The sequence below is a fragment of the Phacochoerus africanus genome, chromosome 2, assembly GCF_016906955.1.
Source record: "Phacochoerus africanus isolate WHEZ1 chromosome 2, ROS_Pafr_v1, whole genome shotgun sequence".
Taxonomy (NCBI): domain Eukaryota; kingdom Metazoa; phylum Chordata; class Mammalia; order Artiodactyla; family Suidae; genus Phacochoerus; species Phacochoerus africanus.
Genome location: NC_062545.1, coordinates 121,211,360 through 121,235,025, shown reverse-complemented (window position 1 = coordinate 121,235,025; position 23,666 = coordinate 121,211,360). Strand labels below are relative to the sequence as shown.

The 23,666-nt window shown below is 38.1% G+C and overlaps 1 protein-coding gene across 8 annotated transcripts in view; it reads right to left on the bottom strand.

Annotated features, from left to right (window-relative positions):
* Positions 1-23,666, bottom strand: part of MYO5A (myosin VA) — a 221,881-nt gene that overhangs the window by 102,656 nt on the left and 95,559 nt on the right. For all 8 annotated transcript variants that reach the window (XM_047766321.1, XM_047766319.1, XM_047766322.1 and 5 more), the window contains exons 5-11: positions 20,963-21,119; positions 15,579-15,722; positions 13,200-13,281; positions 12,206-12,313; positions 9,883-9,989; positions 4,290-4,555; positions 3,594-3,675 (exon numbers count right to left, since the gene is read on the bottom strand). In XM_047766321.1, the coding sequence (XP_047622277.1) occupies positions 3,594-3,675; positions 4,290-4,555; positions 9,883-9,989; positions 12,206-12,313; positions 13,200-13,281; positions 15,579-15,722; positions 20,963-21,119 (946 nt within the window). The remainder of the gene's footprint in view (positions 1-3,593; positions 3,676-4,289; positions 4,556-9,882; positions 9,990-12,205; positions 12,314-13,199; positions 13,282-15,578; positions 15,723-20,962; positions 21,120-23,666) is intronic.

The window sequence follows — 23,666 nt, the reverse complement described above, 5'->3', positions numbered from 1 at the left end:
TAATGCTCAATTTAGTCCCTGATTGGTCTTCTGTTTTTGTTGGAGTTTTTTTGGCCACACCCAAGGCATGTAGAAGTTCCTGGGCCAGGGATTGCATCTACGCCACGGCTTCAACCAGAGCCACTGCAATGACAATGCTGGAGCCTTAATCCACTGTACCACTTAAGGGAACTCCAGTCTCTGATAGGTTTTGTGGGGTTTTTTGGCTTTTTTTTTTTTTTAGGGCCACGCCTGCAGCATATGGAAGTTCCCAGGCTAGGGGTTGAATTGGAGATGTAGCTGCCAGCCTACACCACAGCCACAGCAACAGGGGCTCTGAGCCGCATCTGCAACCTACACTGCAGCTCACGGCAACACCGGATCCTTAACCCACCGATTGAGGCCAGGGATCAAACCTGCATCCTCATGGATACCAGTCAGGTTCATTACTGCTGAGCCATAGCAGGAACTCCTCTGTTAGTTTTTATTAATGTTCCTTATGCAGAGATGCAAAATGCACCAGTCATACTCTTGTGGAAAGAGTCATAAGCCTAAGATTCTAAGATCACTTCCACATTATTTACCTGTGCTAAATAGCTTGATTTGCTAAATAAAGGTAGTCCAAATTTTTATCAAAGTACATGCAATATTTTTTGAAAATCAGATAGCCTAGTAGTTTTATGATGGCAAGTAACAATCCTGTGAAATCTCACTCCACCCCCCCAACTCCAGTCTCATTGTCTGGAAGTGACCATTTTTAACTCCCTTAGCTATTTTATCTGATATTTACCTCTAGAGAACATGCTTATTATTTTTTTTATTTAGTTGTTTGAAACTATCTATTGATTTCTCGACAAGATAGATGAGGCTAAATTCATGTATACCACCCCTCCACTGCTCTTCCTCTAACCTCTCAATATTACTACTTTTAGATTTTTTTATATTCTTTTGGCATCTTGGCAAATAGCATCTTGGAGTTTCTGTCATGGCTCAGCATAACAAACCGGATTAGTATCCACAAGGACGCAGGTTCATTCCCTGGCCTCGTTCAGTGGGTTAGGGATCCAACATTGCTGTGAGCTGTGGATGTAGGTCATAGATGCAACTTGGATCTGGCATTGCTGTAGCTGTGGTGTAGGCAGGCAGCTATGGCTCCAATTCAACCCCTAGCCTGGGAACATCCATATGCTGTGGGTGTGGCCCTTAAAAGCAAAAAATTAAAAAATTAAAAATTAAAAAAAATAAGATAGTATCTTTAAGCTTCTATTTTTCATTCATCAGTTACATATTATACCATTCAACCTCTCTCTTTATAAGATGAGGATAGTAAGGGCTCTTTCCTGTCCTTCAGCTCTATTCTCTTCTATCTTCCCATTCCAGTGGGTGACTCATTTTTATTTATTATTTTTTTTTTGGAGTAAACACTTAATAATACTATTTTATTTAAAAGTAGGCAGGGACTGGTCTAAACACTTTACAAATATTCAATTATTTACTCTAGTTGACTAATCTACTACTATTATTATGATTATTCCCATTTTACGGAAGAGGAAACTGAAGTCAGAAATGGTAAGTAACTTGTGGGTGACTCATTTTAATATTCTCTTACATCAATACTAATAACCACCCCTAATCTTGCACTTAAAATAGTACCTAGCATATGGGGAACACTTTACATATCCCAACTCATTTAATTCGTATAACTATACACAACAGGCACTATTATCATCTCTACTATACAGATAAGTTGACTAAGGCCCAACAAGGTCAGCTAACTTTCCCAAGGTCCCCTGGATAATCAGTGCAGAGTTGGATTCTAACCCAAGCATTTCACCTTGAGGGGTCTGGGCTGTCCCCTATTACAATCATTTTTGAGCTTCTCCAAATCTCCCAACATGATGATAATGCTCTAAGATATTTGATATTACTACTTCACAAAAGCCACTCTAAATATACCCACTGCCAAAACATTCTCTGACATCAACCTTACAAATGTTTTCTCAGGTCAGTCTTCCAAAGCAACAGAAATAAAAGCAAAAATAAACCAATGGGACATAATCAAACTGACAAGCTTTTGCACAGCAAAGGAAACCAAAAAGAAAACAAAAAAACAACTTACAGAATGGGAGAAAATAGTTTCAAATGATGCAATGGACAAGGGCTTAATCTCTAAATTATACAAACTTATACAACTCAACAGCAAAAAAGCCAACAACCCAATGGAAAAATGGGCAAAAGACCTGAACAGACATTTCTCCAAGGAAGATATACAGATGGCTGTTTACAAGCACATGAAAAAATGCTCAACATCCCTGATTATTAGAGAAATGCAAATCAAAACTACCATGAGGTACCTACCACCTCACACATGTCAGAATGGCCATCATGAATGAGTCCACAAATAACAAATGCTGGAGCGGGTGTGGAGAAAAGGGAACCCTCCTGCACTGTTGGTGGGAATGTAAGCTGGTACAATCACTATGGAGGTACCTTAGAAAACTATACATAGAACTACCATATGACCCAGCATTCCCACTCTTGGGCATATATCTGGATAAAACTTTCCTTAAAAAAGACATATGCACCCACATGTTCAGTGCATCACTCTTCACAATAGCCAAGACATGGAAACAACCTAAATGTCCATCGACAGAGGACTGGATTCGGAAGATGTGGTATATATACACAATGGAATACTACTCAGCCATAAAAAAAGAACAAAATAATTACACTTGCAGCAACATGGATGGAACTAGAGACTCTCATCCTGAGTGAAGTAAGTCAGAAAGAGAAAGACAAATACCATATGATATCACTTATATCTGGAATCTAATACACGGCACAAATGAACCTTTCCACAGAAAAGAAAATCATGGACTTGGAGAATAGACTTGTGGTTGCCAAGGGGGAGGGGGAGGGAGTGGAATGGATTGGGAGCTTGGGGTTAAGAGATGCAAACTATTGCTTTTGGAATGGATTAGCAATGAGATCCTACTGTGTAGCACTGAGAACTATGTGTGATCACTTATGATGGAGCGTGATAATGTGAGAAAAAAGAATGTATACACGTATGTGTAACTGGGTCACCATGCTGTACAGTAGGAAAAAAATTGTATTGGGGAAATAATAATTTTAAAAAATTAAAAATTAAAATAAAAATAAATAAATAAAACCATTGCCATCATCTGCGATCATTGAAAAAAGAATATGTAAAATAGAACACGTAAAAAATATGTAGAAAAGAGAATATGGTGTGATTTTTTTGTTATTGTTCTGATGTCTTAATGATACAACAAGTAAGAGTTAAGACAGTCATAACTCCACACATAATTAGCCTCAGGAAAAACCAATTGAAGGAAATCCCTGGGCTCAAAGTATCATACTCCCTATGTTACTACATGACACACTTTCCACTTCCCTCTCTCAATGTGTTCAGCCCGAAAAACAAACAAACAAACAAACAAAAAGACATAAGTTCCTCAGAATCTTAACTGTTTTAAACCATAGATAATAACTGTAATTCACATCATTTAAGGAACCAGACCTAAAACACAGACTAGGAATTTAAGAGACTACTTTTGGGCAGAATATTATTCAAGCAAGAAAATTCTTACCATATTGAATTGTTGCTGTAGTTTTTCATTTGCATAATTTATGCAAAACTGTTCAAAACTATTTATCTCAAATGTTTCAAATCTGTAAAACCAAAAATGACATGGGAAGAAGAGAAAAAGGTACAAATAGCTTTTTAAAAATATTCAAAACATCCATATTAGAAAGAAATGGGAAATTCCCCAACACTGTGAAACTTTCCATATCAGTGAAGATACGGGTTTATGAGTCAGTAACATGAAATATGTATCCAGCAGATAGGCATCAGCCAAGTGGCAGAGAGATGTTTTTTAAAGGCTTCAGCTTGCAGACAATTTGAGTTTTTGAAGGCATATTCATCCCCAGGTGAGGAACAATCAGAATTATGATAAAGCCATTGCTCTTGTCAAGTCACAGATTCACAGTGTCTAAATACACACAGAAAGGAACAGGGAATAGAAATTTTCTAGGTTCTTTTGAAAACTAAGCAAGATAATGAAAAATGAGGTATCAAAAAGCACAAATGTATAGGAAGGGTTTTATTATTAAAGAAAAGTACCCAGAGAAGGCAAACTAGCAAATGAAATTAAAGTTTTTAAAATTCTCTTCTTTCTCTTCTCCTCACCAGTAGGAGACATAATTAAATACTCACTTAGAGTTACTATATAATCTCTATAGAGAAATGCTCTCTGGCAGAACACTAAGCCAAATATACTTACCCGTAAATGTCCAGCACGCCAATAAAAGAGTGTTGTTTGACAGCAGAATGGAGAGCCTGATTGACATGATCTACAATCCAGTTAAAGAGCTTGGCATAGATGTGCTTGGCCAATGCATCACGGGCATTGGTGGCTTGCAGCTTGGAGATGGGCTTGATGTATGTCTCTGTGGCAGTAGCCAACTTCCGATGGCAAAGCCAGTGACACATCTCATCATAGTCCACACCCATGAGGTCACAGAAGATGCTGAGAGGTTCATGCTTGGGCTGCCAAAAGAGGATGGGTTATTTCCTAAGACCAGATCAATCAAGTAAGAATTTACTAAAATACACTAACAAAGAGGTAATAAAACCCAGCAATCTCTTTGTTATAACAAACACCAAGATCACTTGAAGTTGATCAGTGATAATCATAATCATCCATCGAACCAGCATCCAGGAAGCATTTGTAATCTCTTCTAGGGCTCATTTCAGAAATTACCTTTTCCTTTGTTCCTTGAGAGTATTTATGTGGATCTTTCTTCACGCACATTCACTCAAGTCAGTCAGAAAATGAGTTAGCCTGTCAACAGATATTTGCTGAGTGCCTACTATATGCCAATAAACAAAAACAGACATGTTCCCCATCCTCCTAGAACTTACAGGAACTTCTCCACGCTGCAGGCACAGCCAAAATAAGTAAATAAACAAACAAATAAATAAGATAAAATGTAAAACTCCTCCTCCTCTCTCTCTCTCTCTGATAGACTTCCATTACTCTCAGGATAAAATGCAAGCTCCTTCCAGGAGCTCTCTGTGATCTGGCCCCTGTCTGCCCCCTCAACTTCCTCTCTTACCCTATCCCTTCACTGAACTTTAAAAAAAAAAAAAAGGCAGCTTATTATATTCACTGATATATATGAATGGTATGACATCATTTAGAAGTGGATTGGCACTCTCTAAACACTCTATTTGTATGGTGTTAGCATATTGTTCTTTTAGATCAACATAATTAACTGTTTTGTTCAAATATTCTATAACAACTAATTTTTGGACTTCTCATCAATAATTGAGAGAAGTCAGTAATATCTCACCCACTATAATAGATTTGCCTTTTTATTCTTATTGTTCCTGCTGATTTTTGCTTTAAATATTTTGAGGCCACACCATTAAGTACATGCACGTTTGCATCTTCCTGGTGAATAAAATCTCTATCAATACAGAGTGACTCTATCTCCAATATTACATCTGGCCTCAAAGTCTATTTCGATCTGCCAGTTTTTTCCTAGCAATTGTGGTGTGTCTTCTCTAAACGTTTTATTTTTGAGCTCTCTATACCTTTATGTTTTAAAAACACTTCTTTCAAAAGTATATACCTGAATTCTAAAACCAGTCTCACAATCCATATTAACTCAAACATTGGCTCATTTGTAATTATTTCTACCTTATTTTACGTCTTTATTTCCAAAATTCTCTCCCTTTCTTGCTATATTTGTTTTTTTTTTTAATTCATTTTCCTCTCTATTAGTTTGAAAGATTTATTTTCTGTTTCTATTTTTCTAATAGAAGCATTAAGTTACACTAGTTACTGTAATTAATTAACCTGAACTCCAAACTCTCCATCCCAATCTATAAGCTTTTGTTATCCAGCACTTTAATTCTACCTTTTTGTAGGGGAAAGAGGGGCTGGTGATTCACCTTATTTTTTAAAAAAATTTTTCCTTTGAGGACTTCCCTTGTGGCACAGTGGGTTAAGGATCCCGCACTGTCACAGCAGCAGCTAAGGTTGCTACTGTGGCGTGCGTTAGATCCCTGGCCTGGGAACTTCCATGTGCCACAAGCATGGCCAAAAAAAACCCCTTTATTTTGAACTAGTTTTTAGACTAACAGAAAAGTTGTAAGAAGAGTACAAAGAATTTCCTTCACCAAGGTTCCCTAAATATTAACATTTTACTGAGTTTGCTTGTATCATTCTCTCTCTTTTCTATATACATACATATTACTTTTTCAGAAACTTTTGAGAGGTTGTTGCAAACATAATGCCTTTTTGGTCTGAAATATTCCACTGTGCATTTCCTAAAAACCACAGACATTATCTTATATAACTATAGCATAACGAATAAAATCAGGAAATTAGCAATGTTACAACCCTATTATCTAATTTGTAGTTCTAATTCAAATTTTGCTGATTGACCTAATAACATCCCTTGGTGGGAGGAGACATTTCCCTGTTCCTGGATCCAATAAAGGTTTATATACTGAATTTAGTTATCATGTTTTATTAATCTCTGTTAATTTGAACAGTTTGCCACCTTTTTTTTGGGGGGGGGTGTCTTTCGTGAGCTTGACATTTTAGAAGAGTAGTGTGTCCCTCAGTTTGGGTCTGTCTGATGTTGCCCCCTGATTAGATCTGGGCCATCCCTTTTTGGCAGGAATACTGAAGAAGCCATATGGCACTCTCCCCAGTGCTTCACATCAGGATTCACATGGTGCTGACTTGTAATGGCAATTACAGTTGCTTGGTTAAGGGAGTGTCTGCCAGGCTTCTCCAGCACATTTTCCTTTGTAATGAGTAAATATTTTGTGGGCAGTTCTAGGTTTTCCAGCCCAATACACCATTCATTATTATTATTCTTTAAATTAATAAAATTTTATCTAAATTTGTCCATAATTTACTAGTTTATTGATTCATCATTTCTTCTGGAATTTTAGATCTCATATCTAGGACCACCTTCCTTCTACCTATACTAAGTCTTTTAATATTTCCTTCAGCGAGAGCCTATTGGTGACAAATTCTCACATGTTTCTATTTGTCATAAAACACTTCATTTTTTCCTCATTTTAGAAAGATATTTTTACTGGGTATATAATTCTAAGTTAATATTTATTTACTCTTGAACACAGAAGACAGTCCACTGTTTCTTAGCTCCTATTACTGTAGCTAGAGAGTGAGCTATCAGTTCAATTGTGATTTCTTCAAGAATAGTATGTCTTAGCTCTCTTTCTGTTTTAAGATTTTTCTTTCCACCTGTGGTAACACTGTGGTGTGCCTGGGGTAGATTTTTTTTCTTTATTCTAACTGGGGTTTTTGGTCCTTCCAAATCTCTGGTGAAGCATAATTTTCACAAATTCCAGGAGTTCCTGTCATGGCTCAGCGGAAACGAATCTGACTGGCATCCATGAGGATGCAGGTTCACCCCCTGGCCTCGCTCAGTGGGTTAAGGATCCAGTGTTGCCATGAGCTGTGGCATAGGTCACAGACACGGCTCAGATCTGGCATTTCTGTGGCTGTGGTGTAGGCCAGCAACTATAGCTCTGATTTGACCCCTTAGCCTGGGAACCTCCGTATGCCATGGGTGTGGCCCTAAAAAGCAAAAACAAATTCTAAAATTTGCTAGTAATTATCTCTTCAAACATTATGTCTGCCTCATTCTCTTCTTTCTCTCCTTTAGGAATTCTCATTAGATTAAAATCAGATTTTATTACTCCATCCTTCATTTCTTTTAACTATTGTTAAGGGCTCCATCTCTGGGTCCCATCTTGTCTTCTGTATCATTTCTTCACTTCTCTCTTCTAGCTCATCACTTCCCTCCTCAGCTGTGTCAAATCTGCTATTAATCTCTTTCAGCATTCTTAGTAGGTTTGACTCTGCTATCTGTTGTTTCACCTCACTCCTTCTATTTTATTTTATCATGGGAGTTGAGCTTCTTGACTGTGGGCCAAAATTTCTTGTAACTTTTCTTATGAGACTGTACTGAGGCCTGGATTGAAGGTGAATCCTCCAAGGTAGATTTGCATTTACTTCTGTCAGGCATCCAGGGCACAACCAATCCAGGATCAATTTAAGCTAATTTTTCTGTGTGTAGCTTTTGGGGCCATCTAGGAACTATGAAATCAGGCTGGGAAGTATATGTGAGGCTCAGTTCACTGTTATAAATTTTTAGGGAACTGTTTTTTCCCCCTCTTCTTAGCTCAGAGACTTTTCTTTGTACTTTTGTAGGGTTGGTGAGCAAGTTCCCCATTTAGGATCTCAGCTTCAGGAAGAAGTTTTCCTTTCTGTTCCCCTGTTTGCTGGTGGTCCTAGGCTTTCTCTTTTGCACCCCACTTGGCTATGAAAACCAAAGCTCAAGGTCACTGGGTTCAGCAAACACTCTCCAGGTGAGTCCTGGCTTTGGGGTTCTGCTTTGTTCTCTCAGTCCCTGTTTTCACTTAGTTTTTGGCCTCAGAAACGTTCCTGTACATTTATAAAAATATTTTTTAGAATATAATTTATCCAGCATGAAGCTCAATCAGAGCAACTAGTCCAAACAGCTGGAAAAGAAAATCTCTTTGTACAGATGAAGAATCTGAGGTTCAGAGATGCTGAGCAATTCACTCCAAAACTTAGAATGAGTTAAAGAGTAAAGTTGGGATTGAACCCAGGCAGCAGCACTGAAACATATATTTCAAAACTAAAGTCTAACTTACCCAATTTAAGTCATATGAATTAACCTACACATAGATTTGCAAGTATCAACTTGGGTGTCTAAAGAGTGAAACATAAATCTGAAGATTGTTTCCTGTTATAATCCTTGAGGAATCAGAATGAAAAAAAGAATTAATTATATCAAAATTTCCTCCATTTCAATTAAGGTTAAAAATACCTAATAAGTCTATGTGTGTGTGTGTGTGTGTGTGTGTGATTTTTGATGGCGATGATCAGAAAACACTGCAAATCACAAATGTCCAAAGAAAACAGACTGAGATGGTCAGATTTTGTTAGAGTTTAAATAAATGAATTAGATTTTAATTCTCAGTGTGCAGTTATCACTACATGCAAAAGGGTATGTACATCATACTAAAGACACCCTATATTTCCAACCATCTAATTCCTCTTCCAAGGAGTAACCAATGCTAACAGTTTCTTCAAAAACTTTTTTTTCTCTTCAAACACTTTTAAACCATATTACATTTCCACAACTGAAGACACAAATAATGTTATCAATTTCTGATACATGTGCTAAGGGCTAAATGAGCCCTTCTCTCTAGCCTCACCAATGCAACTTGCACATCTAATATTTCCCACCTCTGTTTTTTTTGTTTTTTGGTTTTTTTTCCTTGTCTTTTTGCCTTTTCATGAGCCGTTCGCACGGCATATGGAGGTTCCCAGGCTAGGTGTCTAATCTGAGCTGTAGCCACCAGCCTACATCAGAGCACAGCAACACAGGATCCAAGCCATGTCTGCGACCCACACCACAACTCATGGCAACGCCAGATCCTTAACCCACTGAGCAAGGCCAGGGATCGAACCCACAACCTCATGGTTCCTAGTCAGGTTGTTAACCACTGCGCCATGACGGGAACTCATCCCACCTCTGTTGATACAGTTCAGACATATATCCACATGAACCCCACCTCCCCCACCAATACACACAATTAACTAGGCACCAGGGATCTTGAATTCATACTTTGTTTATATTTCAAGATTCTACTTTGGTAGTATATCTGACAATTATCCATCTGATAATTACTGACATTAATTAATAGAGAGACTTCAAACATACTGTTTCCACAAAGAATCAACAAAACTAAAATAGAAATCAACTGCCATCACACTAAGCTTGTTCTGAACTTACAGGTATTGTGCAGCTGTCTGAATCTCGAGATGTAAATCCAACATTGCCTAAGTGAAGGATGCCAGCAAGTATTCGGAAAATTCCCATCTGATAAGAGTCACTAATTCCTGAAATAACGGAGTAAATGAACATGTGATTATTTTCAGAACAGGAAATAAACAACTGTTGCAGACTTTTTTGTTTTTTGGCTTTTTAGGGCCATACCTGCGGGATATGGAAGTTCCCAGGCTAGGGGCTGAACTGGAGCTGGAGCTGCCAGCCTACACCACAGCCACTGCAATGTTTGATCCGAGCCCCATCTGTGACCTACACCACAGCTCATGGCAACGCTGGATCCTTAACCCAGTGAGCAAGGCCAGGGATTGAACCTGCACCCTCATAGATACTACTCATGTTCGAAACCCACTGAGCCACACTGGGAACTCTGTGTCACAGACAATTTTAAGCCCATTTTTAACTTGTGAATAGTGTCAGATGTTTCACATGTTATGACTTGCATCTTTGTTGACATTAACACAGTGCGGTTTAGCATTATGGTTGAGAGCATGGGCTGTGGAGTGAGAACAACCTTGGCTGGAGGCCTGGCTCTGCGCCTGACCACCACCACACATGGACAGGTAACTTCACCTTCTATTCTTCTGTTTTCTCATTTGAGGTACAGAGACAATAGGGACTATCTCAGAGGGTGTTTGTGAACATTCACTGAGAAAATGCACATAGTCAACACTGTTACTATATGTGATACCTGGTAAGTGCTAAACAAACCACCATCATCATGGCCATACACTGAATTTAAATATTTTATTATATTTATCTTTACTTCAATGCAAATTGCAGCCCAATAAGGCTGTTTTAAATCAGATTACTTTAACTACTTCTCCTAACTACAGACCAAGTATAAGTCAAACAGACCTGAAGATTACTAATGTTCAAGCTGGTGTTGTACCCCTGCCCGATGAGCTGGACCTGAAGGATCAGGCAGGATGAGGAGAGCTGAATAGCTCTTGGTGTTTTATCAGCTCTGGCTTCATTTTTCAATAAGGTAAGATGTTTCCAGAATATTAGATATAAATTATATTCAGGTTGAAATAGTAAATTATTTCCAAATATCTAATCATATACAGAGTAACTGAGAGTTGATCTTATAAGGACTGTTTCTGCCATCTTCTGTGTGAGGGCTTTTTCAAATTTGCCATTTTTTATTTACAAACAGTTCACTCTGGAACTAAAGCGGTGTTTCTCAAAGTGTAATATGCCTATGAATCACCAATACATCTTATTAAAATGTAGATTCTGGTTTAGTAGGTCTCAGTTGGGGTCTGAGATTCTAAATTTTTGCAAAGTCCACAATGGTCCTGGATCATACTCTGATTAGCAAAGATTTTAAATTAAATTAACTCACCTCAGGTTACTCCTCAAAATACAAATCTATGACTCTAGACTGACTCATATTCCGAAGCTTTTAAATAAATAATTCGGTACTAAAAGTCATACACTACATTTCTAAAGGTCAATTTATTTATATGTTGAACCCAATATTTTCTTAAATTCCAGAAATGAGAAGTGACATCTGAGCCAATTCAAAAACAGAATGAACTACATGTAATACACTGTTTTGTCACCAAGCAAGCTCAGTCACATCTCCAGGCAACAAAAACAAACAAAATACACCCAAAACAAACAAAAAAAACCACAAGAAATCCTAGAAAACATGAGTTTTTGCACTAGAACCCATTTTATTTAGCTCTAGGTTTCAGATTTTGTAAAAATTTAAGTAAACAGTCCCAATTCTCCTGATGCTCTGAATGTATTTTAAATAGCCTTACTGAGGAATAATTTTCATACCATAAAATTCATCTATTTTAAGTATGCAATTCAATGATTTTTAGAAAATTTACAAAGTTGTGCAACCATTATCATAACCTAATTTCAGGGCAGGTTCCCATCATCCCCAAGAGAAATGATGTGCCCAAGTGCTGTCCAAATATGGTTTAGAAAGAATGTGGGAATTCCCATAATAGCTCAGCAGTAACAAATCTGACTAGTATTAATGAGGATGCAGGTTTGATCCCTGGCCTCTCGCAGTGGACTAAGGATCCTGCCTTGCTGTGAGCTGTGGTGTAGGTTGCAGATGCAGCTTGGATCTGGCCTTGCTATGGCTGTGGTATAGGCCAGTGGCTACACCTCTGACTCAACCCCTAGCCTGGGAACCTCCATGTGCTGCGGCTGTAGCCCTAAAAAAGGCCAAAAAAAAAAAAGTGAATAAAACTTGCCTTCCCCAAAAGTAAAATAGTAATAATAATAAAAGAATAAGATTACATACCTAGTAAAGTGCAGGCCTGCCTGGTATGTGCCATCTCCTTGGCATCATCAACTCCTTCAATCATAGGGCTGCCACCTTGTTTCGTATAATTAAAGTTATTTGCATTTCCTACAAAAAAGGGGGAAAATTAAATTTTGTTTTATTTTGTTTTTTACTTTTTTCTTTAGGGCTGTACCCACAGCATACGGAGGTTCCCAGGCTAGGGGTCAAATTGGAATCGTAGTTGCCAGCCTACAAGGGATCTGAGCTGCATCTGTGACCTATACCACAGTACCACAGCTCACGGCAATGCCAGATCCTTGACCCACTGAGCAAGGCCAGGGATCCAACCCACAAGCTCATGGTTTCTAGTCGGATTCATTTCCGCTGCACCATGACGGGAACTCCTACTTCCTTCTTTATCAGAAACCTCATAGGGTTCCACCACATAAACGCCTTTAAATATTTTTTCTTTTTTAATCAAGGCAAATTTCAAACATATAAAAAGTAGTATAAAAAAACCCTTCTGTACTCATCACTCATCTTGAACAAGTATCCACTAGAGGCCAATCTTGTTCCAATTAAACAGCTGCTCACCCCTCCCCCATCCCATGGGTTATCTTGAAGCCAATTATAGACCTCTTATCATTTCATCCAGAAATATTTCAGTATGAGATACCCCCCCCCTTTTGTCTCTTTTTTAGGGCGGTACCCACAGCATATGGAGGTTCCCAGGCTAGGGGTCAAGTTAGAGCTGTAGCCACCAGCTTACGCCATAGCCACAGCAATGTGGGATCCTAACCATGTCAGTGACCTACACCACAGCTCATGGCAACACCAGATCCTTAACCCATTGAGAGAGGCCAGGGATAGAACCTGCATCCTCATGTATGCTAGTCAGATTTGTTTCTGCTGAAAAATGACAGGAATTCCAACTTTTTAAGAGGTAAATTTATGAACTCAAAAATGAACAGAAAACAATGCCAGCATAATAAATCTAATGCCATGTTCATACCTAATCGCAGCATGTTAAATTCAGGTAGCTTTGCAGAGGCACAAAGCTGATAGAAGATGTGATAATTTCTCTCCTCTTCTGCCTTTGAAATAAGAAGAGTTTTCAATTATAGCATTTTCATCTAAAATTCAAAAATTCAATCATAAAATTTTAATTTTTAATTATTTCAGATGGTAAAACAAATTATCCTCTTCCAAATGTCTGAATGCACATCTATGATTATTAAACCTTATTATTTATTAGCTTTGTACACCTGTGTGAGTGTATTTGTTGGGGGTCACATTCAACATAAACTATCTGACAGGACTGCTTTTTGAACTAGTGAATAAGCCTGCTGTATGGAATTGTTGTTAAGAGATCAGTGCCTTTGTGGGAAGCTAAAACCAACTTAAAAAAATTTTTTTTTTTTTTTGCATTATCAGTACTTTCTAACAGTACATCTTGGATTCACAGTCTACTTCTTAACACTTTGAAAAAAAATCCTATCTTTGCATATTTTTAGACTAGACCATCTACTGTAGTTGTCTGTAAGAAATCCACAAACACACAATATCACCTAACTCATTTTACTTTATATATTCAAAATCAATAAAATACTTTATAAAATAGAAAGTAAATTGTGTACAATTCTAAGATCATTTCTCAGTATTTTTGAGTCTTTTCTTACATGTATACTTTAAAAATACAGTTATAATAATATTGTTCATGCTAAACTAAATCCTCATCTATCATCATATTCTTGAATTCTTCAGTGTATTCAGTTATTGAAGAATAGTGCAAGTAAGGCCAAGATCAGGTCTGATGCCCAACGGAGGCTGGTGTCTTACAAAGAAAATTTATTACAGAGAAAGAATACACTAAACAAATGAACAATATACCAATGACCACAAGATGATTAGGCAAGGGAGCAGGTGGTTCAATACACAAACAACTAAAAAAGCAAGTGGATCTGCAGAAATATACATGAAGGAAAATATCAAATATGCTCTTTCTGACTGTATGACTCACTTTAACATATCAAACAGCTTCAATATCATATAGCCTTGGACTGGGGAATGGCTAGAATTGCTTCAGTGTTTCCAGATGAGACAATAATTATGAGGCCTTAATGTTTTGTCTTAAGCACTTCTAGCCTCTGATCATCATAACAATTTCACCTTTAATCATTTACCTATCAATCAAATCTGTACTATTAAGATTCAATCTTCTCTTAGAACTACATAGAACTACATATATTTCCCCCATTCTTTCTTCTGGCCATTAAACTTTTTTTTAACCTATTCAAGTATACATATGTAGGCAGTAACATTACTTTGTGTGTACCTAGATACTAGAACAATGAAGAAGGGTAAATACCACTTTACTATACAAACCAAGTATTATATTTAGGTAGCCACAAATCAGGTACACCCCCAAAGTCAAAACCAGGATAGGTCTAGGCTGCCCAAACTCATGTCCCTCAGTGTGTCCCAGATACTTTCAAAGCCTTAACAGACATGCACAATGGAAACTGTAGACTCCGCTACATGGGCAGTGCCAGGGCTATTTGAACTTCAATGCGGGGGGCATGCAGTTAAGGGACTACAGAAACCCACCTCACAGCATGCAGTGGGTCAGCAGGAGCCCTGTACTGGGAGTTTTGTACATTCCCTTAGTATACCTGTAAATATGTAAATTCATGCCTGCCAGTGTTATAATGTAAGGTATTTTCCACTTACAAACAAAAAAGGAATATGAGCATGTGTGTGAATGTAAGTCTTGCACAGATACATAGACTTGAATGCTCTTTGACAGTAGTTCACAACTGGGTTGTGAAGATTTTTTTAATCCTCATTATTCTATCAAAACAGTATCATATGCTAGGAGGAGAAGGAAGGAAAGAGGACAAGGACAATTTTTTTTTTCTTTAACTGTAACTCATTGAAGCATAGACCAATATCTTCTCTATCAGTTGGGAAATATGACAGACAATGCTAAACTAAGTGAACCCTCTTCTTAATGCAGCTTTTCCTATATGGGAATATACATTTAGAAAGGATAAGCAATGAGGTCCTGCTATATAGCACAAGGAACTATTTCCATCACTTGTAATAGAACATGATAGAAGATAATATGATGAAAAGAATGTATGTGTGTATACATACATATATATATATATATATATATACACATATATACACATATATACACATATGACAATATGAGCAAAAAAAATAACAGGGGTCACTATGCTGTACAGCAGAAATTGACAGAACATTGTAAATCAACTATGATAAAAAAATTTTTAAATATGGGAATAAAATGCATACCAATAAGCATAAGCTCTGGAATTAAATGGTAACCTAACATAAAGTATATGTGTGTACATGCCCAGCTTACCTGGAATACCACTCTGGATTTCTCTAAGAGGTAAGTTCTCATATTGGCACCAATGATTCGATATCTCTTATCAAAACCAATCTCAATGTACTTCCCAAAACGGCTGCTATTATCATTCCTGGTAGTTTTAGCATTTCCAATTGACTAAGAAACAAGTGGGAAGAAATCAGATTTTAGAAGTGCAATTCATGTATGACATTTACAGAGTCTGTTCAGGGAGAGAAAGAGCAGAGTAGAACACAACTCTTTAACATTGATTGTTTTAAGAATCAGAACCAATTTTACGCCTGCAGACACCCTAGTATGTTTGCCCACTACACAACCACCCAAGTACACACAAAGAGTTTCTATCTGCCTTGTTATTCTCACACAAGTTATTTTGTGGCAGGAAGGTCTTCCTCCACCACTGTGGTACTGGAACACACACATCCATGTCAGCAAAGGAAGAGAACGGATGGGACTGGGGGCTGCTCAAGTACAAGCCCTCAATTAAATATCAGACTTTTGGTTTCTTGAAAAACTTAGTCTGTTTTTTTTGTTTGTTTTTGTCTTTTTGCCTTTTCTAGGGCCGTTCCCGTGGCATATGGAGGTTCCCAGGCTAGGGGTCTAATCAGAGCCGTAGCCACCAGCCTATGCCACAGCCACAGAAACACAGGATCTGAGCCGCATCTGTGACCTACACCGCTGCTCATGGCAACGCCGGGTCCTTAATGCACTGAGCAAGGCCAGGGATCGAACCCACAACCTCATGGTTCCTAGTCGGATTTGTTAACCACTGCGCCACAACAGGAACTCCCAAAAACTTAGTCTGTTTTATGTAAACAAGCTGGTTAAGACACATAAATATTTTCCTGGAATTCTGCTTTGGTTTTCTGGGTCGCTTTAGTCAGAAGTTTCGATCATTTTATCCTGTGACAACAAAGACCCAGCTGGACTGCTCATTAATGGAGTATTAGTAATCATCCACTCAATTCAAGGCCATTTTCAGAAACCAGAAACAGTAGAATTTGGTTTTGGATTTTTGTTTGTTTGTTTTTTCGTCTTTTCTAGGGCCCCACTCATGGCATATGGAGGTTCCCAGGCTAGGAGTCCAATCAGAGCGGTAGCCACCAGCCTACACCACAGCCACAGCAACGCAGGATCCGAGCAGCATCTGTGACTTACACCACAGCTCACGGCAACGCCAGATCCTTAACCCCCTGAGCAAGGACAGAGACCGAACCCGCAACCTCATGGTTCCTAGTCGGATTCGTTAACCAGTGCGCCACGACGGGAACTCCGGCTTTGGATTTTGATAGTTTTATCTAACTTGCAAAACATCTGCTACAGAATGCAGAGAATGTAACTCCCTGCTAAATTTTTTATATAATCTTAAAAATTTAAATGGTATATGCACTGTTTTCCGATTTAGGTAACATGTTTGTACAAATTTTTCTTTCAAGGCAAACTAAAACACATGCTGTAGTTAGAAAAGCAAACATCCACATAGTGCATATATTAAATGTTTAATAAGAAATAATTTCATATAAGATTAATACCTTTCACTGTGCAAAGCCTGTGACTATCACTATTAGCATATTGAAACCACAGCAGAGAAAAAGATATGAAAATGCTCTGGAGCATTAAAAAAGCAATACAAACACAAGTGATGAAAACGGGAGTAACACAAGCACAAAAGTCAACACAGTAGATTCTCTGATCAATCAAAAAAAACATTTTACTATCTGAAATCCAAGGCAGGTATTGTCTTATTTTGTTCTGGCAGTGAGAACACTGCTAAATTTCAGATTAACCATTATAAGTGGAACAAATGTCTGGAAGCTATCTTTCCAGCAAAACAGCAGTGAGATCTAACATAGCCCAAGATAATTTAACAATTTATTACATATACATTTACTTAGATATCCCTCTTCTTGGCATTACAAAAAGCACAACAAAAAGTCTCCATATATTCCCATTATTTCTATTTTGTTTAGAAAATGATGAATGCAAAATTTTCTTTCAACATAATATATTCAACCGAAGATCAGATGAAAGGCTACATGCAGTAGCAGTGGCAGCAGCACTAATAGTTACTGAGGGCTTACCAGGCACTGTCCTAAGCACCTTCCCCAGCAACTAAGCAAGTTGGGGAGGGTGGTCTGAAGCTTCTCCTCCCTCCCAGACTCGTATCCCAGCCTCCACAAACTATTAACTCCAAGTGGGGTCAGAACAGCCAAAATAATACTATACTCTGAGAAGGAGCAGTGAGTAGGCCAGGGTTGAAACAGATCCCTATTTCTTTGAGTATAAGGGATACAAACACAGAGCAAAGACTGGTAGAAGGAGTAAATGAAATCTGGGCATCGGACCAGGCCCTACTACAAACTTACCATCATTTAATCCTATGAGAAGCATTAGTGTCCCCAAGTGTAAATTGACTAGAATAGATGAGCTCTAGGGTCCTTTTCAAAAATAAAAGTATATGATCCTAAGCCTCTAACTTGGTATGAAAAGAAGTTTCTGTATACAAACAGTACCTTTTGTCCATTCCCTCTAATGGCTCCCTCTGCCTTATAAGTACTATATTTACAATGGCTTCCCTAATACTGTTTTTTGTTTTTTGTTTTTTTTTGTCTTTTTTGTTGTTGTTGTTGCTATTTCTTGGGCCGCTCCCACGGCATATGGAGGTTCCCAGGCTAGGGGTCCAATCGGAGCCATAGCCACCGGCCTACGCCAGAGCCACAGCAACGCGGGATCCGAGCCGCGTCTGCAACCTACACCACAGCTCTCGGCAACGCCGGATCCTTAACCCACTGAGCAAGGGCAGGGACCAAACCCGCAACCTCATGGTTCCTAGTCGGATTCGTTGACCACTGCGCCATGACGGGAACTCCCCTTAATACTGTTTTCATCTCAATCAGCAAGAAATTGCTAAAGGAAAGCGGTTTTGTGGTCTTGATTTTACTCCTGATTTCAATGCAATGCTGAGTGAGTTGTTCTTTATTAAATGGAGATGAAAATCTTAAACTTCAGTCACTGAAAATGAAAAAGAACTATTAAGACCAGTGGGCCTCCCCCCTGCCCCCCATTGTCCCTATCCCCATTGTAGGATGAAATTTCTGGGGGGGGGGAAGTGAAAAAGAAAATTTCATAAAACAGAGCAACAAAGAATCATTTAGTTTTCTGTATAGCATCTGTATTTTGCAAAAGAAGTTTGTGCTGAGGATGAGGAGCTTGCTTTCTAAAGGAGAATGTGCAAATCCCATTAGCTGCTGGGCTGTGATATTAAAGGGGTAGGATGCTTGCGATCCAATGAGGAGCTTCAGCAAATCACTGGAGACCCACACATGCTTTTCTTGACATCACAGTAAAGGGACATGACCTTGAGGCAGGTTTACAAGCCACAAATTTTCTAGGCCACATATTCAATAGTTTACCTATATTTTCTTCCTGTAACTGTAAACCTTTGGCATCACTCTTCAGGCCTATATTCCATTTTAATCTTGCAAATTGGGGTGCCCTCATTTGTAGTTGTTGAAAATTAGTTCTCTCTTTACCAAACTTTCTTAATCCGAATTCCTTCAGAGAAACTAAACAATAATACACAAGGAAGTAGCTAAGTATAACTGATGTCTTTATCCTCTTTTTATGTGTTCATCCTAGCAAGCAGGGTAAATTCCTTATAATTGTATATTAAAAAGTAGTATCTGTAGCCATTTCAAAATTTTAATATCACTCCTAACACAAATCTATGTTGGAGAAAAAATGGTGTAGGTATTTTTTTTTGAAAGAGAATATAACTAGGTCATAAAATCTTTCATTCAACTTGACGTATTCTATAAGTTTCATTCCAGATTTAAATTAGTACATGGTGTAGGACTAGAAGAGATGGGATTCCCTGATGCCATCATAATCAAGACACTGGGATCTTCAAACATTAGGGACTAAGAATGGGCCCAACTACTGCCAAATACCAAGAATTTGTTGTTCTGATCAAAACCAGTCAAAGTAATGGTAGAAGGCAAAGTTCTGTTGTTTTCTGAACCAAAATCAAAAACTGGCTATACAAACTGTATTCCCCAATATTAACATCAGTGGCATCCACCAGTATATTTGTAGCTTAAGTTCATTCAAAATCATAATATTTGTTTAAAATCTTTACTACTCTCTTTTGGCATAAACATCTGTTTTCTCCCACCCATACTATCTCAGAAAACATCTCCAGTTCTCTTTCCATAGCTCACCCTACCCAGGAGGCTCTTAACTTCCCCAGTTCTCCCAGTCCCCAAGACAGAAGCCCTGCAGCTCTAGAGGGCAGCCCTGTAGGCAAGGGGTCACAGCACTCTGTTGTGAAGTGTCACACACAGCACGGCACACCAGGCACAATTACCTCTGGACTCATTAGTGCAAAAACCACTTGTACCACAGCACCAGGCCAGTTCTAAACACCATCAGTGTTTGGGTGACAAATAAGGCTTGACAAAGAGAAAAAACAGAAATAAAGAATGCTGACTTGGATTCTTAATAAGAAAGGTTTGTTTCTGCATGTCCAAAGTAATTTCTCTCCATTTAATGAGACTTACTTTCTCCATTTAATGGAGCTACTTACAAAAACGTAACTTTCCTAAAATCATATTAATAGACAAATAATCCTCTAGTTACAAATCCTAAAATACTCAAATTCTCACAGAAAAAGGTCCATTTTCTTTGGCATATGCATGTCTACTTTGTACCATTGCCCTCTTTTGAAAGGACATCCTTTCGTAGCTCTTCCTTTCTTAAGAGTTTATATTATTAAATTTATTTTTCTAGCATAAAGCTGTGTGATGTGCTTGAAAGAAACTAGCAGAAAAATGTTTACAAGATCATAATTTAAGTTTATAACTCATATCTGGAAAAAAATAAAAACATATAGCTAAACAAGTTAGACTAAGTACAAAAAATGAAAAGTGGGCAAAGGAATAATGAAATATTCATGCTTGAGCACTGTGAATCCTGTGTTTTAGAAGGAGCTTAATTAAGAGTTTAGGATTGGGGGGGAAAGACTGGCTTATACTTCCAGTACAAGGAGCAACAGATGTGAGTCAATTAACTGGGAGAAAAGAAACATTAGGAAATGAAGTGCCATTGCCATTACCTGCAGGCAACAATTTAATGGTGGGCACAAAAATGCAAGTTTATGGAATAAAGTAGATTGATTCCTTTATAAAAACTTTACTCAACATATCTACTTTACTGAATGTTTACTTTTCCTAGATTTCTTACTAACATCTGGAAAAATATTTTCCTACCATCAGTGGGTGGGAGATACAGACTTTGACGTGTGCTGTATCAGTCAATTTTGTAAGCACATTTCTTAACAAGAGAATACAGTAAGAAGGCCATGGTTGTTGCTGTCTTACCTCCATGATGGGGTTGGACGCCAATACCTTTTCCTCTACATTGGCTTCACTGGCAGAACCACTTACAGTTGCAAAGTATCGCATAGCATACTTAGCTGAGACTGTTTTTCCTGCCCCAGATTCTCCACTTACAATGATGGACTGATTTCGTTCATCTCTGTAAAACAAAGAAGAGTAACTGACAGTGTTGCCCACTTCTGAGTGTGATTAACACTACTTTCTCTGTGTTCTCATCAATGAGCCATGGTGAGTTTCTGCTGGTTCACACATGCAAAAGTGTGGGAAGGAACCTAAGAATGGCATTTCCTAATAAAAATAACTACTTACGAACTTATAAACTACAATGAACATAGAGGGAGAAGAAGATATTAAGTATTAAATTACAGAGTATCACATCATAGGATGAATCTGTAATAGTCTCTGACTTTGTGTGTATATCTCTCAAACATATTACTTCATCCCTAGGGAATTATTTTGTTATATTACAGTACTGTTGTCAACCATTTTCAGAGAGAAAGGAGTTATAGCAAAGGAATTTAGAAGGAAAAAAGTTAAAATTACAAATTGTCTACTAGCTAACAACCCATAAACTAGTGTCTTCTGCAAACTCCAACTCCTACTAAAGTACCTCATTACCAGAGAAGAAATGATTCATTTGTTCGCTGACTCATTCAAATATGTCAGAACTCAAAAGACTATCTACTATTACATTTTTTTTTGTCTTTTTTTTTTTTTGCTATTTCTTGGGCCGCTCCTGCAGCATATGGAGGTTCCCAGGCTAGGGGTCCAATCGGAGCCGTAGCCACTGGCCTACGCCAGAGCCACAGCAACGCGGGATCCGAGCCGCGTCTGCAACCTACACCACAGCTCAGGGCAACGCCGGATCGTTAACCCACTGAGCAGGGACAGGGATCGAACCCGCAACCTCATGGTTCCTAGTCGGATTCGTTAACCGCTGTGTCACGACGGGAACTCCTGTGTTTTGTTTTATGTTAACATTTTTCCTTAGGTTTCACAGCACCCGTTCTTCAGCCCCATCCTGCTGAGCTGGTCTCGGCAGTCTGTCCAGCCATTCCTTAGATTATACCTATTTAAATTTCATTTTGATTCAGATATATTGTTTTATACATGTTTCTTTTGAACTTTACCCTTTAAAAATGTAATCTCTCTAGTTTATCATGCTCATATTGCATACTATTCATGTCTTCCAAGAACATCATCTTGTCCTCTGCAAACTTAGCATACTTTCCGTTCACCTTCAGGTCATTAATAAGGAAACTAAGGAATGCTGGCCTCAGACTGGACTCATGCAGAACGCAATTTACTATATCCACCCACCAGGTGTTGCCATGTACCTTGGTTAAGTGTACAAACACCTGGGTCTAATTTTTAGCTTATAAGCAAACATGTTCTCACTTGTCAAACATGAAGCTGTTCTGCTCTGTTTCTCCAAGATTTCTACTTTTGATCAACTCCAAGAAGAAAAGATTTAAACTATAAAACTGATACTAGACAATGCATTCACAATGACAATATTTAGCATGATTTTTAAAGTTTAAATATTCACTATAAGAGTATGCTGGCACACTGTGGAAAGCAGAGACCTCTACTCAATATTCTGTGATAATCTATATGGGAAAAGAATCTGAAAAAGTATAGATGCATGTACATGTATAACCAAATCACTTTGTTGTAAAGCAGAAATTATCACAGTACTGTATTTCAATAAAACTTAAAAAATGAAAAAAGAAGAAGTTAATTCACCTTTATACAACATTCATAAAATTCTTTATCAGGCAGCAGGTACCACTTCAAGTCAATTTGCTTAAGTAGGATACTTGGTACCACATGGCTGGTCACAGTTGGTAACAGGAAAGATTTTATAACAGGCAGCATCCATTTAGCCAATGAACCTTAGGACAGTAAAGCATTCAGAGACTGCCTAAGCAAATGCAAGAAGGGGCCCCTAAGAAAAGTCCTGGCATAGAGTCAGGAAGGATAAAAGCCAATGAGAGGCTAAAGTGGATGGAAAGAGAATGTAGACAGGAGATTCCACGGTCACCAAGACTGTGGTGACAGTGAAGGCTTATATTTAAATAGCATTTTTCAAAGTGCTTTTTATGTTCACTGCTATGGCTGTGGTGTAGGCTGGCAGCTGTAGCTCTGATTCAACCCCTGGCCTGGGAACCTCCATATGCCACAGGTGTTGCCCTAAAAAAAAAAAAGAATATGAGAAGAAAACCAGAGTAGCCCACTGAGTTTTTCTCCCCTGTTAGCTAACAGGACTATTAAAATTAAGAGGCTAGTCAGTGAAGGTATTCTGTGAGGGTGCTGTTCTCTGCAAGGGGCCTGTCAGAAAGGAGTCATGAGTCAAGGATCCTGGTTATTGTTACAATTTCTTACCATCTCTGATTATATTCTACTCAATTAGATTATCATCAGCTCCTGCTTGGATCAACGCAAAATCCTTCTAACCAGTCTCCTGGATTCTACACTCAATGAATTACATTCTGTGCTTTTGTTCTGGTTCTTATTTTCTAACTTTACTTTTGATATGATTTCAAACGTATAAAAAATTGCAAAAATAGTAAAATGAACTAGATATGCTTTATTCACATTCACCAATTTTTCAGGTTTTGCTCGTTTGTTTCATAAATATCTCTGTTTCTCTTATTCTGATATTTTACGAAACATTTGAGAGACA